General features: G+C 40.9%; 1 protein-coding gene across 1 annotated transcript in view; it reads left to right on the top strand.

Moving 5' to 3' along the window:
* Positions 1-3,256: 3,256 nt before the first annotated feature.
* The window catches only part of LOC128611638 (matrix metalloproteinase-16-like), a 62,114-nt gene continuing 47,918 nt past the window's right edge, over positions 3,257-17,452 (top strand). The window contains exon 1 of the mRNA XM_053631317.1: positions 3,257-3,681. Coding sequence (XP_053487292.1) covers positions 3,556-3,681 — 126 coding nt within the window. The 5' untranslated portion in view covers positions 3,257-3,555. The remainder of the gene's footprint in view (positions 3,682-17,452) is intronic.

Here is a 17,452-nt window from a genome sequence, read left to right as displayed (position 1 = left end):
TCATTACCGAAAACACAAGTGAAGCTCACAAGATACTTTTTCCACATTACTATCTACTCTTCCTACATATCTGCTATGACTACAGATGGCTAGTTTCTTCCTCAGACTTAAGATTATTAATATTATTATATGTATATGCATATATATATATAGATATAGATATATATATGTATGTATGTATGTATGTATTTCAAATAATCATGCATGGTTGCTTTTTTTTATTATTATTTCACCCAGCCAGTGTAACTGTAAAATAGCCCTTTCATTTATTAACATAAACAATAGCTAGCATAATATATTGATAATTTATATAGGAAGATATGAAAGCAGAACCACTTCTACTGTGCTATGTACTATATATTTATTACAGGCTTCAGTAGGTCATCTACAAAACGGAGAGAACGGCACTAACACTCATTTCCTTTAACTGCAAGTCCTGGATTAGTTCAGGCTAACTGGAGCAGTAGTCCTGGTTTCCTGAAAAGTCATATGAACTCAGTTTGACCCATGGACTCTCAGCTTTCAACACTGGCAACTTGGCTTCAGGCTCTATCAAAATTACATGCTGGTGTAGTATAGTCGGCCTATTGCATTCCTGTCTGTTCTTTCTTGCCTAAATTTGTATGGGTCATTTCATCTCAGGATCTGCGTCAGTGATTATGGTGTGAAGAGGGAAAGATAAACATTTTTTTAAACAGTTTTAAGAGAAAGAGTAAGAGTAATGGCACCAAGTTTTAACCTGCTTACTCACAGCTTTCTCTGAATGTTACAGCTGGTCTGTTAGGAAAGCTAAAAGTAGTATTCAGAGCTGTACTTTCACTGGGGCTGTGTATGAAAGGGGAACAGATATTCCTTCTAACACTTATAGTATTAGAAGGAATATTCTGAGAGGAAGGTTTGGGGGCACTGGAAAGAGCCTCAAGGCATCAAGTCTCCACTCTGGATTACACTACTTAGAAGGAAATTGTTAGAGGGGGAAGAGAGGGAGGAGGAAACAAGGGAGGGAAAAGTGCCCATGGTGGCACAGATGGCTGCTGAAATGAGTGTGAGTACTCTAGTTTAAGATGCCATTATCTACACATGGCTGCAACAGGACTGCCAGGACTCAGACCATAGCACCTGCCATGCATCCCCCACCCCTAAAACGGGGGGCATGTGCTTAGGGCTTTTAGAAAAAAATGATCTGTACTGAAAAAAAAATCATTTCCAAGGATAAATTGTTCACATTTTACATTAAAGCTCATTTGTCCCAGTTGTATAAATGACTCATTTTTCACAGGCGCGAGATCAAAAAAGTGAATATCACTGACAGTTTGTGGATATAGTTAGAACCATGTTTCCTGAAGGATTATAACACTCCTTGAAAAGAAAACCAGAATGAAAATTGAACCGTCTCTTTTCAGACATTATTTTAAATGCTTGCAAGCCAGATTTTAAATATTTTGCTAATATTGTGCACCATATTAAAATCACCAGAGTTTATTATTTATTATTTATTTATATGGTTTCTTTATTTAAAAAAAAAATCTCTCTGTGACTGCTACAACTAACCAGTTTTATTAGGGTGCTTGGTGAATCAGCAGGTATTAGATATTAGGTATTAGATGCTGGCTAGATGGGTCAAGATGGCTATTAATGGTTTGAGTGCCTCTCTGAGGTCCATAATGGTTATGATGAATGCTATGAAGATTCAGATAGAGTATGCTCATTTAGTGTGTACAGTTGATCCCTCTGGATCATGTGCAAATTGAAATCCTATCGACAGGATTAATGGTGTTGGTGTCTACCCTGCTGGGGAAGTGCAAGTTCATTTTTCCTGATCTTCTTCATTTAACCTGATTCCATTTTTCATCAGCAGCCGTGAGATCTCCTTCTGTCTGTGTTTAGGATTAGTGGTTCAAATTTAAGATTAACGCTGAAATTTTGATAACATAAGCTTTTAAGTTTGTATTTCTCATGATATTCTGTATTGGGCATAAATATAGATACTATCCACTGTGTATCTTTAGGAAAATTCTATTTTTTGTTTAGTATTGTTTATATTTTGTAGTGTAGTAATTTAGCAACAGAGAAAAGTTGTGATGTTCAGCACACTGGGTGATTTTGGTATTCACTTCCCTCTAGTGGACAGAATGTTTTTTGGTGCGCCTCTGCCTCCTGAGCATTAGCCTTCATAACAAGGCAACATGCCAGACAACATCAGAAAGCGATACTTTCGCAATAATAATAATAATAATAATAATAATAATAATAATAATAATAATAATAATAATAAAGAAATGATGTCAATTTTATAACGCTACACGGTTAAACATTGAAAGTGTTACAGGATTATAGTGGTGTGCCTTTACTGCTTTGATGCGGTTCTGGATAATCTTTGTTCCTGTGTTTTATGGACACTGGGAGTCTTTAGATTCACAGCTATACAGTATATGAGATGCGTGTGTGTATTATTTCCAGATGACATTGTAGGAGTTGTAGTAATGGTTCTAGTCAGTGCATAAAGTTGTGCTTTAGTGACACTGTGAATATAAAAAAGCTCAAAAGGCAGAGAAAAGAGGAAAATAATTTATGAAGGTTAAAACAGGAATATTTATTATTATTATTATTATTATTATTATTATTATCCTTCCATCAATCCATCCATCTTCGATACCGCTTATCCTTCAGGGTCGCAGGGAACCTGGAGCCTATCCCAGGGAGCATGGGGCACAAGGCGGTGTACACCCTGGACAAGGTGCCAATCCATCACAGGGCACACTCACATACACATTCACACACCCATTCATACACTATGGACACTTTGGACATGCCAATCAGCATACCATGCATGTCTTTGGACTGGGGGAGGAAACCGGAGTACCCGGAGGAAACCCCATGCAGCATGGGGAGAACATGCAAACTCCGCACACACACACGGGGCCGAGGCGGGAATCGAACCCGCAACCACTAAGCCACCATGCACCCTATTATTATTATTATTATTATTATTATTATTATTATTATTGTTGTTGTTGTTGTTGTTGTTGAGCATCAGTAGGGAGGGAGCCTCCGTTATGATACTTGATGTTTGCTCTGAGGTGTTTGGTAGCAGAACCGTTGTTACACGCCTCTCCAGAATGTGCGCGTGTGTGTGTGTGTGTGTGTGTGAGAGAGAGAGAGAGAGAGAGTGTGTGTGAGTGTGTGTGAGTGTGTGTGAATGGGGGGGGGGGTGCGCGTATTGCGCATGCGCAGAAGTGCAGGCGAAAACGGTTGAGAACTCGCAGTAAAGCTTGTGTCCTCGATGCTCCTCAGCACACAACATCATCATCATATCGGGCGTGCTGGAGGCGAGCGGCCAGTTGACACACACACACACACACACAGCACAGCACAGCACAGGGACTGAAAGAGGTTAACGGCGTTCCTCCGGATTTCTCCTCCGCCTCGCCACAGAGCCACACATCCTCCTCACCGATGTTTCCGACCGACTGAAACACGGGGATTTATTCCTTCCGGTTATGTTTATTGACTGCTAATAAAAACAACAAAAAACAGCCCAAACCTGTGTACATTATGTTTTTGTTAGCATTTCATGCTAGAAGACGTTTGACTAGCGTTTATCCGGGGCCGCTGGGTTTGCAGTTCGTGCTGTGGATTGTATGTGCTGTTTACGGAGAGGAGCAGCCCTTCAGTGTGGAGGTAAGGAACTGACGCTACACTCCAAACCCTGTGCGCTCATTAATATTTTATTTCTCTTACATCATTACTACTAATAATACGACTATTATTTTGTTCAGACATATTTGGGAGACTTCTCGAAACTGAAGGCAACTTGAATTGATATCTCGTTAGCCTATTCCAGATACAGTGTATTAGCCTTGTTTTTGTTTAAGCATGCGCATGTATTCGATAATAAACAGCTCGCATAACGGTTCTGAACAGCTCTAGTGCTCAAAGTCCGAGTTCACTGATTAAAGCTGAATACACAAGCTGTCAGGAAGGAGGTGTGTGATATCCAATATCAGAGATTAGCGGTTTGACAACACAGTAGCCTGTTGTCTAACGCTACACCATATGCTGTATCCACACACACACACACACACGATACTTTGTGCACCTTATCAGCTGACTATTAAGCATCACTACATAATAAAGATCACATTAAGTACCTATGGGCTGTCCTTTTCATCAAAAGTCCAAGAAAATCCATGCATTATCCTGTTCCAAAGGCTAGTAGAGGGGAGGGGGAGGGGGGGCAAAGTATGTATTGACATTTCCTGACAGTTCATTTTCCTGGGTATGATGCTGTCAGTTAAAGCAGCTCAGATTGAGATTACTTTGAGATTAACTTGATACAACTAGATGTCCATTCAGTCATCTCAGGCTAGTAACCAGAGAAGAGGCATCTATCTACCCTTTGCAAAACGTTCGAGGGTAACCGAGCGGGTGTATCACGATCCCTTCGAACCTTGTTTAATTCAGAAACAACGGGCTCCAGGCTTTGGTTTCATTTACACGACCTGTTCGTCTGAGAGGGGCAGAGCAGAAATGTTATGTTGTACGTTTGTAATCCTGCTATTAATCTTCTGATCCTGTCCCGTGTTTAAGAGCCGAGATGTCTGAAATGTTATAAGCAGAAAATAATAAGTGTAACCTGTGTGTTTCAGCATCTGAGGCAGAAATGAAGTGTAAGGAAACGCTGTCTGTCTACGTCGCAATTACAAATGAAACCTCAACTTAATCTTCCTGATCCCGAGTCTCTTTACAGTCCAGTCGGTTTTGGAAATTGCTTTGGAAATCAGTAGTGCATGCAGGCATTCACAGTGAAAGATATATATTTTAGGAACTGAGTGGGATGATCTCCCACCAAAATAAAGGGTTGAGGGCAAACTATTTTAAGGCAAGACTTGGAGCACTTCTTTTTTTTTTCTTCCAGTGGTTTGTTTGAACTTTTCAGTGCAGTGATGAAACAGACTTTGCAGAACTAGAGATGTGTGTAGAAGGGCAATCTCCGCTTCTGTGGTTTCTAACCCGTTTTCAATTGATCAGCCCAGACGAAGCAGTGAATACCTGCTAACGTTCATGAATCAGTATTCAGTCTGCAGAGAGCGATCGAGACAGTCTACACTCATGTGGCGGTTAAAAATGTAAAAGGGTTTTAAAGTATAAAGTGGTGTGCATTCAGTTGTGTTGTGCTTTGATGTGGTTCTGGCTGAACTTTGTTGCTGTGTTTTATAAACACACTCCCCATCTTTAGTCTTTAGAGATACGGGATGAGTCTGTGTGACTTGTCTGAGCTGTAGGAAGGGTTTCACTCGTATTGCTCATAAGGTTTGGTCCAAAAACCATACGATGATTCATACATCAGCTCAATGGAAACAACGTGACCCCCGTGTTTTCTGTGCTCCCTCTCATTCTCCATGTCTCTTTGTCTTCAAGGAGGATACGTCTTTTCTGTGCACATTCACACCTTTGTTCTTCTTCCTCACAACTAAAAAGCTACTTCTTCACTCTAATCTGGTTCTGCCACGATGGCACCGAAGCATTTCATTTCTTTCTTTTTTTAAATTCTTCAAATGGCCCTCATTCCCAGTAGAGCTCTGTGATTTGTATTATTTTATTTTTTTTGTGTGTCATTATTAATTGCATGTGATGGATATTAACAAGTGTGGCAAAAAGAAAAGGAGTGTTCTGCAAGAATGCACATAAAAAAATTTAAAAAATGATTTGATAATATAAAGGTCCATAGTATTAAGAGGAGTCCATGCATGCGAAATCTTTATTCTAGTTATCTCAGCGGGACTTCCTGCAGGCGGCTTTGTCAAAAGAAAATGCTAAATATGACCACAGTACGGTGAAGTCATTTCTTCACAACATGGTTGACTGAACTTATGAAAATAACAGAATTGTGGGGGGGGGGGGGGGGGTACATTGTGTTTGCTGCAAATTTCATGGAAATATTATACTGAATAAGAGATAATGCTGTTTGTCTTGTTCAACAGGACTGAATGAGCTACATATCATCACTGTCTTCTGACAGAATCTGACATAAAATTTTGTCACTTTGTTGAGGATGAGTTATCCACATTTGTGTGTGTGTGAGAGAGAGAGAGAGCGAGAGAGAGAGAGAGAGAGAGAGAAAGTAAGTAAGTGCCTTCCTGCCTTAATGTTTGTTATCTTTCATTTTTTTGATGCCACGATAAAACAATCAAAGAACTTGGAAGATGCAGTAGCTGGGATAAAGTGTTTTACTTTCACTGTAGGCAACTTCCTTCCTTCACACTTTATCAGATTTGGAAAAAAAAAACAACAACTTGCCTTTCTACATTTTTCTGTGGCTGAAGCAGTGGTTTTGCATGAATGAGTCAATGTGTACTTATTCTCTGCTGAGCATCAGGTGCACCTACCTGGTGTGAGTCACCAGGTTTTCATACACACACACACACACACACACACACACACACACACACACACCGAGCTGGAAAGCTGAGCCTGCTGGGCCTGAACACTGGGAGACTACCTGACTGGGTTGTTGACTTCAGGAGAGCACAGAGCGAACAGTCTCCACTGAACATCGACGGCACCTCTGTGGAGATCGTCAAGAGAACCAAATTCCTTGGTGTTCACCTGATGAGAACCTCACCTGGTCCTTCAACACCAGCTCCATAACAACGAAAGCTCAGCAGCGTCTCTACTTTTTGTGAAGGCTGAAAAAAGCCCATCTCCTCATCCACCCCTCATCCTCACCACGTTCTACAGAGGAACTATAGAGAGCATTCTGAGCAGCTGCATCACTTCCTGGTTCGGAAATTGATCCGTATCGAAAGACCCTGCAGCGGATTAGAAGATCATTGGGGTCTCTATTCCCTCCATCATAGGCATTAAAAGCACACGCACACCCCTCACACAAACTCTTTACCCTCCTGCCATCCGACACAAGGTACCGGAGCATTCGAGCCCTCATGGCCAGACAGTATAAGCCATTAGACTCCTCAATACTCAGTCGCTGGACTGAAAAGCACACACACACACACATACACACACACTCTGAACTGAACACCATCCCATTTCCATTGCAATATTTGCACATTTCTGTATTGACTGTATTGCATTTTTGCTGCTACTGTATTTATAAAAATATCGCGTTTAATTTCTTGTCACTTTTATACACTTTACCTGGCTGCTACTGCAATAACTGCTATGTCCATATTTGGTATAAGCTAATCTGCTGAATATTATGTCATAACGTGCTATGTTTACATTCACAGCATTTTTAAATGATATTGTTACTCTTTTTACACTCCCTGTTATATCAGACACTTCCACACTAGAACTGTATACAGGTCTGCGCTGCACTGTCACTTACTGTGCCGGTTGTCCTGTTTTAGTATTCTTGTACTGTTCTGTGGTGTTAGCACGCGTTTGCACGTGCACTTTATGTAGAAATGTGTAGATTTTATTTAGTTTCGTGTCGTCTCATGTGGTTAGTGTGTTGTTTTATGTAGCACCATGGTCCTGGAGGAACGTTTCACAATAAAGGCCACTTGACACAACCTCATCTAGGTCTACCTACTACAATAAAACCAAGCATCAAACTGTATCTGTATAATTCTCATGAATACATACGCATCTAGAATAAGCATCAGTCCATAGTTTTTTGTGATTGCTGTGGCAAAAATTGCTTGATTTTCCTGCGGGGTTTTGTGCTTTTTGTTGCAGAAAACAAAAATCGCAGTTGCACGAAAGTGTTTTGCACAGTCTTGCGCAGTGATATTTGTTTGTAAATGAGACCTTTTAGCCGTACTCGTTCGACACGTGAATCTAAGAGGGCTTTGGCTGAATGCGCATTATGATGATGATGTCACATGACGCGTCTTGGCCCACATCTGCAGTAATTTGGAACACTTTCAAGCTCCTCCGAATATTGTGGATGTTGCTTGATTTTGCATTACTTACTGCGACCACAAAATCCTGGAGCGACTGAAGCATGATGTAGTTGATTTTCTTTCTTTCTTTCCTTCTTTCCTTCCTTATTTCCTTCCTTCTTTGTTTCCTTCCTTATGTCCTTCTTTCTTCCTTTCCTTCCTCCTTTCCGTCCTTCTTTCCTTCTTTCCTTCCTTCCTTATTTCCTTCCTTCTTTCTTTCCTTCCTTCCTTCTTTCCTTCCTTCCTTATTTCCTTATTTCTTTCCTTCCTTATTTCCTTCTTTCCTTCCTTCCTTATTTCCTTATTTCTTTTCTTCCTTATTTCCTTATTTCCTTCATTATTTCCTTCTTTCTTTCCTTCATTATTTCCTTCTTTCCTTCCTTCTGTCCTTCCTTCTTCCTTTCCTTCCTCATTTCTGTCTTTCCTTCCTTCTGTCCTTCCTTCTTTTTTTCCTTCCTCATTTCCTTCTTTCCTTCCTCATTTCTTTCTTTCTTTCTTTCTTTCTTTCTCTCTCTCTCGCTCTCTCTCTCTCGTATGAGGACAAAAACCTGACACAGTGCACTTTTTGATGCTGTTTGACAGATCCGGCTGCTCACGATATCTCTGAATTACTGAAAGCCAATAGTGCGACACCAGATGCTGACGTGGCACCAGCTCAGTCACAGAGGGCAAAATCTAACTCTCCTTTAAAGGATCGTGAATGAACAGAGAGATTTATTTGTTTTGCTCTGTGACCCTTCTGTCTGTTTCATATGATGTGTCAGGAACTAGTGTCTCAGTGTTTATGGCTGCTTCAAGAGTGGGTCCAGAACAGGCAGCCCAGGGCTGTTCTCTTTTGTGTGTCGTTTACGCGGACCTACTACTGAGAAGCCTTGTCAATCATATCACAGTGGGTTTCTGGAACTGTTCAGAGCGGCGCCTCGACAGCCTGGGTGTTCCAGTTTAATAGCTTTCTGTGATGAAATCAAACCCTGCACCTTTTATGCCTAAAGAGGGGTTTTTGGTTGTTAAGCAATAAACATAGATTGAACTTGGCATTTCGCCACTTTGCAAGGGGTGTGTACATTCTGTTTCTACAATGTGTGTCATCACTTTATAGAGAGAAAGAGCGAGGAGAGAGAGAGTGGAAAGAAAGACAGGGAGTTGTGTTCTGTGCTCAGTGCAGCATGTTGCGCTCACACATGGTCTTTCTGACGTCAGCTTGGCTTTACTGGGAGAACAGATTTCTGTGAGCCCCTGGGGTGGATATGATATGTCAGTGTGTTTACCTATCACACAGCCCCAAAATAGCTAAACCCAGTGGAAGGATAAAATAAAAAGCATACTAGATATGTTTACAAGCAGCCTAATAATCTCTTAATAATCAAACTGATAGCTCAATCAGAATGTATACATCTTAATCAGAATAAAGTAAACTGATTGAGGTCAATGTGAATTAAATTCCTATCTGGTTTTAATAATCCATGTAAAGCTTTGAGTCTGTTTACAGTGTTTACAGTGTTTTCATGATCTATATCTTTCCTTACCACTTACAGTGGTCCAGAAAAATGTTACAGAATGGAAACGATTTAAACTAACTGTGAGTTTGGATGGCGTTATACCATTCTTTTTTTGTTTGTTTGTTTTTTAACACCCAGAACATTCCAGCAAATTGGAAATGCTGAGCAACTTTACTGTGGTCATAAACACATCTCCTCGCTGCCTGTTCAATAATCACACTTGGATGACGTTTTGCTGAGACAGAAACCGTTTAAAACTCATTACGACACAAGCAGCATGATTAAAAAGCCAAACATGCTGACCAGACTTATGCACTTCTTGTTGTTATGGTAACGCTGACACATCTCACTCCACGCACGTGCATAACTTTGGATCAGATTAGATGCAACATCCGTATAAATGGTACGTTAGGATACATAGCGTATGAATTAGGAATCTGCTGTATGGAATATTTCATTTGGATTGGTGAAGATCTTTGCGTGCAGTCCTAGCCAATGGAAGATTCTTTTTTGTCTTAGGTTCTATAGAGTTCTGCCTCTCTTAACCACTTTTAATCTCTCTTAACCATCTCTCTCTCTCTCTCTCTCTCTTGCCTCTGTTTTTCTTTGCACAGTTTCACAGCTCCATGCATCTCTCTCTCTCTCTCTCTCTCTCTCTCCTGCCTCTGTTTTTCTTTGTACAGTTTCACAGATCCATGCATCTCTCTCTCTCTCTCTCTCTCTCTCTCTCTCTCTCTCTCTCTCTCTCTCTCTCTCTCTCTCTCTTTGTGTTAGCTGTTACCTCAGTGGACAGCTGCTGAGAGACACTGTGAAATATTGTTTGCTACCATTCAAACTTGAATGCTGTTGGAAAGTCCAGTGGCGATAAACAGAAGCACATGGGGACATGAGGCACTCTCAGCACTCATGACAAGTAGTTTTCATGGCATGACATTGAAAGCTCAGGGAAATGTCACCCTGCACTACAGTTCACATGCAGCTGCATGCCACACTTTGCATGTGGTGTTTAAAAAAAAAAAAAACTTTTGACAGACAAATGTGCCTGATTTTTACCGTGCGTGCTCAGTCGACCGTAACGTTTCAGTGGAGTTGTAAGGAGGAAAGCTTCTGAACTGAAATTCAGATTTCACCCTTTGAAGCTGTGTAACGTGAGCCAATTGTTAAAGCCACTACAAGGGCCATGGCATTTCTTGACATTTGCCCAAAAGTACAGTGTGGCCAAACATGTGGGAGGGTGGTTGTCATAGGGACTCTGTGTGCACTGTGCGGTGCGTGTCCTGCTGAATTATTTAGTGTGTGTGAGGACAGAGAGACGGTGAGATCGGTTTTATGGATGCACACACACATGTATATGCTGAGCTCACAGATCCTGTGTGCCTGTTATTACATTCTTTTAAAAGCTGTAAAGGGCTGCTGAATGCCAAGCTTTGAATAAAATGTGTGTTTTGGGCACTCATGGCCTCTGATACACTCGCAGGCATTTACTCAGTCGGTTCCCCGAATGCAGATATGCTTAGTCACTCCATAACACTTCATTCGCAGACATAACACTGAATGTGAATTAGAACTGAAACAAGAACGCTTCGGAGCTGAAACAGCATTCAGCGTTCCAGTCCTAGGGCCCCATTGACGTGTTCTTGGTTATCGTGATTGGATAGTAGTGTAAATGAATAGTTAAGCCACCTCCTGATCCTGAGAGGGTCCTTAAATATTTGAAATGACATTTCATGAATTAAAAGCCTCAGTGAATATTAAAATGGCATACATTTCAATTTACATTCTGAACTAGGCTGTTATTAATAGTTTTATTCCAGTTTGTTTTTATATAATGGAACCAGTTTTTGAAAGCATTTGACATCACACACACTAGATAATACGGAGGCACACACACGAGGCAGTGTTGTGTGGAACCTGAGGCTAATGTTAGTTACCTGCTGTTGATATTGAGATTGTACGCAGAGAGACAGGTCAGTATGGGGAAATTAAAATTTACAGAAAATGACAACGTTTACATGGACAGCAGTAGTCTAATTATTGACCTTATTCTGAATAAGACAATATTGTGATTAAGGTGTTTACATGAGTCGCTTTTAGAATATTCCTCTCATGTTCAGGTTTTACATGTTCTAGAACATAGATCGATTAACGGCACACGTCATTACGTCCCCACGCCACGCCGTCCGACGTTATCTGCAGAATTTCACATATGAACATACAGTTCATCTTCATTATGGTACTGTATACAGTTTTGGGTGTTTTTATTTTTCATTTTATGAAAGCTTCAAGTGCAGTTAATTATTTGTCATGCTGTACGTGCAAATAGACGACTGCTTGAAGCTGTGGGCTGCGTCCCAAACCATGTACTTACCTTCTATATAGTAGCTGAAATACATGTATCTCGCCTACTATATAGTAGGTAAGTACGCGGTTTCGGATGTAGCCGTGCTCTCTTGTTTGCTGTCAAACAGTTGAGCAATGCCATGTGTGTACGTGTCCTGTCGCAAAATGCGGTGAAAACTCCCACACGACGTTAATAGTGTGATTAAGGTGTGTACGTGTCTATAATGCACGTCGATAATGCGACTGAAACAGTAATACTCCACACGTTTTAAATCGATTTGTGTTTACTTCGAGTATGACTTTAGTCGGATTAAGGTCATCAGTAATCGCTGTTTACATGCTAGTTTCTTAATCAGAGTATTGTCTTAATCAGGTTAATATCGGATTATTGTTGTCCATGTAAATGTACTGAGAGTCTATGGGGCTATGTCCACATTAATCCGGATAAATAAATGAAAACGAGAAAAAATTGCTCGTCCACATTGAAAGATCTGAATGGTAAACATTATAGTATAATATCTATATAAATAATATATAAATAATAGATAGTAACATACCTATATTGCGCATGCGTAAAAACATAAGCAGTTTTGCTCTGCGTCATTTCAGTCGGGCGTTTATTTACTTTCCGTCTCTTTGAATTGATGCGGCAATGTCGAGGAAAAGCGCGGAGTTTTTTAAATGGAGAGACGAAGAGGTAGGCTATGACTCGATCAGCTCCCTTGCTCCTTACGTCGTGAATCAGTATATCGTGTACACGAGTCTGGGCACTGGTAAGGACCCTGGCTATACTACTGCTGTCCAATCAGCGGTACGTAATCTGTTCACACAATACACCTATCTTTTCCGTTTTGTCCGACTTGTCATTGTGTTTTCTGACGTTTTGATTTCGGATTTGCGATTTGTTTTGCACTTCTCGGCCACCGTAGGTATGTGATATCACTGCACAATAGGTCTTAAGTTACATATAAAGTAGCATCAGAAAGCCTGACAAAACATCTGCCCTAACTTGAGGATACTTGTCACAAACTATACTAATAATAATAATAATAATAATGATAATAATTTTGTTGTCTTTATCTGCAATCATGATTCTGTGCAAAATGATTAGGATTGCTAAATACATGTGCATGTTTTTCTTTACCAGCCACAATGCACCTACTTTGTTACCATGACAGTTGTGATGTGCTGCTCAGGATAAATGAGATTAAACTGCACTGCATACAGAATGCAGATGAAGAGAGTATAAATTAATTCAAGGTGAAAGTCTGGCCTTGGAGATCAGAGCTCATACATAGCTCTCATTACTGTCTTTAATTACACCCCCCATCCCTCCCCCCCCACCCACCCACCCACCCACTAAACCTCCCTTTTCATTTCCATGCATCAGTTAAAATGCTGGATTACACAGCATATTATATAGCATCTTTTAATCTCATTTGGATAGCTCAAGCAATATGGGAGGCGACAGCCACTGGCAAAGTGCTTCCTGTTTCCATTGACAACAGTTGTCTTGCATTGCCATGGCCACATCACCGCTCCGATGGTGTCTCGTAACTAATGAAGCGCGCTTGCAGCGTTAAAGGTTTTGCTTTGATGTTTCCGCTGAGCTAATTACTTCTCTTTTGGCCTTTTAGTGAACTGATCTAAGCTGTGAGCCAGATCATATCTGCAAGTTCACACAAGTTCACCGAGCCGGAAGTTCACTGCTGCCTTCAGTGACCCAATCTGCGCGTTTTTTATACTATAAGACGTGCACAGCATCATTTGACCGTGACAAATGGTGGTTCACTTTCACGATGTGTTTTTATTACAACTCAGTTTTTCACAGGCTCTTTGTACTTCGCTGTATTATGCATGCCAGTTTAAGGTGGATTTAAAAGTGTATAGCTAAACACTGTGTGTAGCTAAAGCGTGAATCCTGTCGAATTACAGTAGCACTGAGTGATAGACAGCTGAGCGTTAAACAGTATTGACCTGTTCAGTGCAATTTAACTTCCTTACAAGAAAGATCAAAGAAAGCCATACATCATGTTGTGAATGAGCGTACAAGAGAGATGGAGGTGTAGTGGATAGGGGTGACCCTGGGGTCTGTCAAAAAGCCAAATCATCCATCAGTTCCCCATCTCTCTCTCACGCTCTCGCTTTCTCTCCATGTCTGTCACATTCTCTCGCTCTCTTATCCTGAGCTGATTTTGTTTTGTTTTTTTTTTTACCCTGCATCACACAAAATGTTCTATGCTGGTCACTAGTGGGTGTTCCTGCCTGCCAATTCACTGCCAGTTACCATGTGCCAGTCACCAGTAGGACCAGGCCAATGCAATCTGCGCACACTAGCTACAGATTGTATGCAAAAACACCCATTTGACCACAAATCAGATGTTTGTGTGCATAAAATGCATCCATGCCATGCTTTACTGTGTATGAGTGTCAGAATGAGCTTAAAGCATTTTTTGCCTTCTCTTTGCGATTCTGCCTCCTACTGTATTTGATGGTCTTAAAAGCTTCCAGATAGAACGGCAAAAAACAACCACTGGCCCTGTTATTTTACTATCGAATCGAACACTTGAAGCCCATACTCAACAAATATCACAGATTGGCTCACGAACTGTGATTTAGATGTGAATATATGGAGAAAAAAAAAACAAATAACTTTACAAAGTGAGAGGAAAAAACGAACTGTGCCACTGTTCTTTGATTCAACTGCTAGTTGCCCCATCACTTTACTTCCAATATGCACACACTGACAAAAAACGTTGAGTGGCGTTTAACTACACAGTCTTCGCATCGACTTTGCGTTGATCATGGTCTCTCTACTTGTGGTCAGTGTAGATCACCAGCTTACACTGAAAACAAACAGCTGGTCATTTCTTCCTTTTCTTTTCTCCTGCAAGTTATGTCCGAGTCATTTTCTCCTTGTTATTCCTACAGTAAAACATGAAGTCCTTACTTCGTTTTGGCTCCAAGACTGCTCTTTTATATTTTCTGTTTCCTGTCAGTTTCAGTACATGTAACAATACTCCCCTAGCGGATATGCTCACATTACATGCAAGTCAGTCCATACGGGATTTTGCGGTGTTTTTTATGTGATCGTTGCGGCCAAACATTTGCGATTCAACGTGTTGTTTTTTTTTTTTTGCAGAAAACTACTTGAATTGGCAAAATTGCAATTGCACAAAATTATTTTCACCAGGGCCAGGTAGGGGTCGGGGGTCTCCCGATACACTGTAAGTGAGAAACCAGAGAGGACAGCTAAATAAATGTAGTGTGCGAGAAGCAGCTTTCCACCTGTCAAGTTTGAAAAGAGCATTTATTAAAGTGGCGCCAGTTCTAATGCTTCAGTGAGCTTTTAACTTTTAACTTCTATTTAGCTCTCCATCACTTTGCATTCAAACACAAGCAGATGGAAAACAAAGACGTAAAAGAAGCAAATCAGCCTTGTTTGATCTAGGGCACAAACAAAACGTGCTTTATAAAAGCGTTTTCAGTTTTCAGACTTGTGCAATTAGCTCTGTTTAGCTCACTTGGACATTCAGCTCTATATAGGGCCTACCAGCAAATATATAACATACTGTACATTTAAAAAAATACATTTTCTCTGGTTCACCTCCCCTCACCAGCGTTTACGTCAGGGCATCCAGTGACCAGTGCCACACATGCCCCATGGCCCAGTTGGTATACGTACACTGTGTCCTAAATGTATCTAACCTTTGACTGTGTATTAAAAGTATGTACATGTTGGGACTTGGGATGTACTAACACGTGTAACGGAAGAGAACCCTAAACAATAAACAAACGCCTCGTTGCATCTCAGAGCCTTTCTTCTTCCATTATCCCCTATATAATTGATACTTTATTGTTGAATTTATACTTTCCTTTGATTTTTATTTCCATTTCATTTACACCTCTCAAAAATGCATGCTTGAATTCGGCGAAGCGAAGCGTCACAAAACTCCTCCCCCCTTAGCGCAAGGTGTTGTGGGAAATACTAACTGAAAAAGTGTCCACAGATCCACGCTTTGAAAATCTACCTTCGGGATACTCATTTCAACATAGTACCATTTGGGACACATTAATTCTCATCTCAGATACCGTTTAGTACGGATAGTATACCAGTTGGGACGCAGGGATGGTGTTGGAACTCGGGCAATGAGAACAGTAAAACGGCCGCTGTAAGGCAACAGCTCTTGATCAGACTGTGTTTACTACAGTTTTAAAGGACATCTCATTTCCTTTAAAACACTTAAGACAATACTCGGTAGTTAGGTCAATATACAAGAAATGCGTTTAAAAAAAACATTTAAACCATTTTATTTTATTTTAGAAGTGTTCCAGAAACGCCCAAACCAACAGAATAATTAAGCAACAAAATGTCTAGACACTGGTAGATTGCATCAGTGTGGGTAAGAGAGGATTGCACACTGAGGGAAAGAAATAGGCCTTTATCCTGAACCCAAACAGTCTTTAGTGGCTTTGTACAATCATTTTGCTCATACTCTGCTTCCATTTTCCGTAGTGAATAATACCTCACGCTGTCACACACCCAGCCACTGAAGGTGAACCAAGTTTGATTGTACAGCTAATACAAGACAGGTCTTTTTGATTCCTCGCTGACAAATATGAATAATTCAACCTTGTGTGAACGTTTTGTGTGCCCTACAGACAGAATGTCAGTAGATTGTTAAGAGTTTAACAGCAGTGCTTTCCCCTTGTAATGTCTGCTGTTGTAATGAAGACTAAGCAGAGTGCAGGTTAGAATCTTTCTCTGCTGTAATGCATCTGCCATCAGCTCTGAGCAGCGAAGAAAACGCCAAGCACACACTGCAAACCCAAGAACTCCGAGTGAAGGGAGATAAAGAGAAAGAGCCCTCTCTGGAGGAAGATGAGAATATATAATGGGGCTTTCACATCCGGGACCCAGCCTGAATATTTTCTTCTGGTTCAGGTGAAATGATGTTGTTGTTGTTGTTGTTGATATTAATACTTTCTAAGGTAGCACAAGTAGCAGGTAAATGATAATGAGTCTTTATTGGTCACCTATACATATGCACAGTGAAATTCTTTTCTTCGCATATCCCAGCATGTTAGGAGGTTGGGGTCAGAGTGCAGGATCAGCCATGATACAGCGCCCCTGGAGCAGAGAGGGTTAAGGGCCTTGCTCAAGGGCCCAACAGAGGCAGCTTGGCAGTGCTGGGGCTTGAACCCCCAACCATCCGATCAGTAACCCAGAGCCTTAAACGCCAAGCCACCACTGCCCCCTAAGCTGGCATTCAGTGTCCAGTATTAATGTCCAGCTGGGAAACTGCATTGCGTTTGCATCTAAGTAGCTTGATGTGACTTGGTGTGAAGGTCATGCATAATGCCAGATGGCCTACTGTATGTTAGTGTGTCATTGTCACAATAGGAAAGACCAGCAGAAGGGCAGGAAGAAATAGAAAATAATTACCAGAGGCAGCTATATCTTGCTTAACTGAGTTTGTTTTTGTCTCTTTATTGTTGCTGGAAGGTAGTGCTATGCAGTTACTGTATGTGTAATGTAACACACTGTGTAACATAACAAACAAATGTCTGCTGGTGGACACAAACACTTTTTTGGCAGCAAAAATCACAAAACAATTCTGAGAAATCCTGTGTGGACTGGGTCATGGTGGAACCAGAGTCTATTCCAGAAACACTGGGCATGTCCTCTTCCTTGTCCCCTTCTTC

This window comes from Ictalurus furcatus, chromosome 1, assembly GCF_023375685.1.
Source record: "Ictalurus furcatus strain D&B chromosome 1, Billie_1.0, whole genome shotgun sequence".
In the NCBI taxonomy this organism is placed as follows: Eukaryota; Metazoa; Chordata; class Actinopteri; order Siluriformes; family Ictaluridae; genus Ictalurus; species Ictalurus furcatus.
Note: the sequence above shows the minus strand (reverse complement) of the source record. Positions and strands in the feature narration are given on the sequence as shown.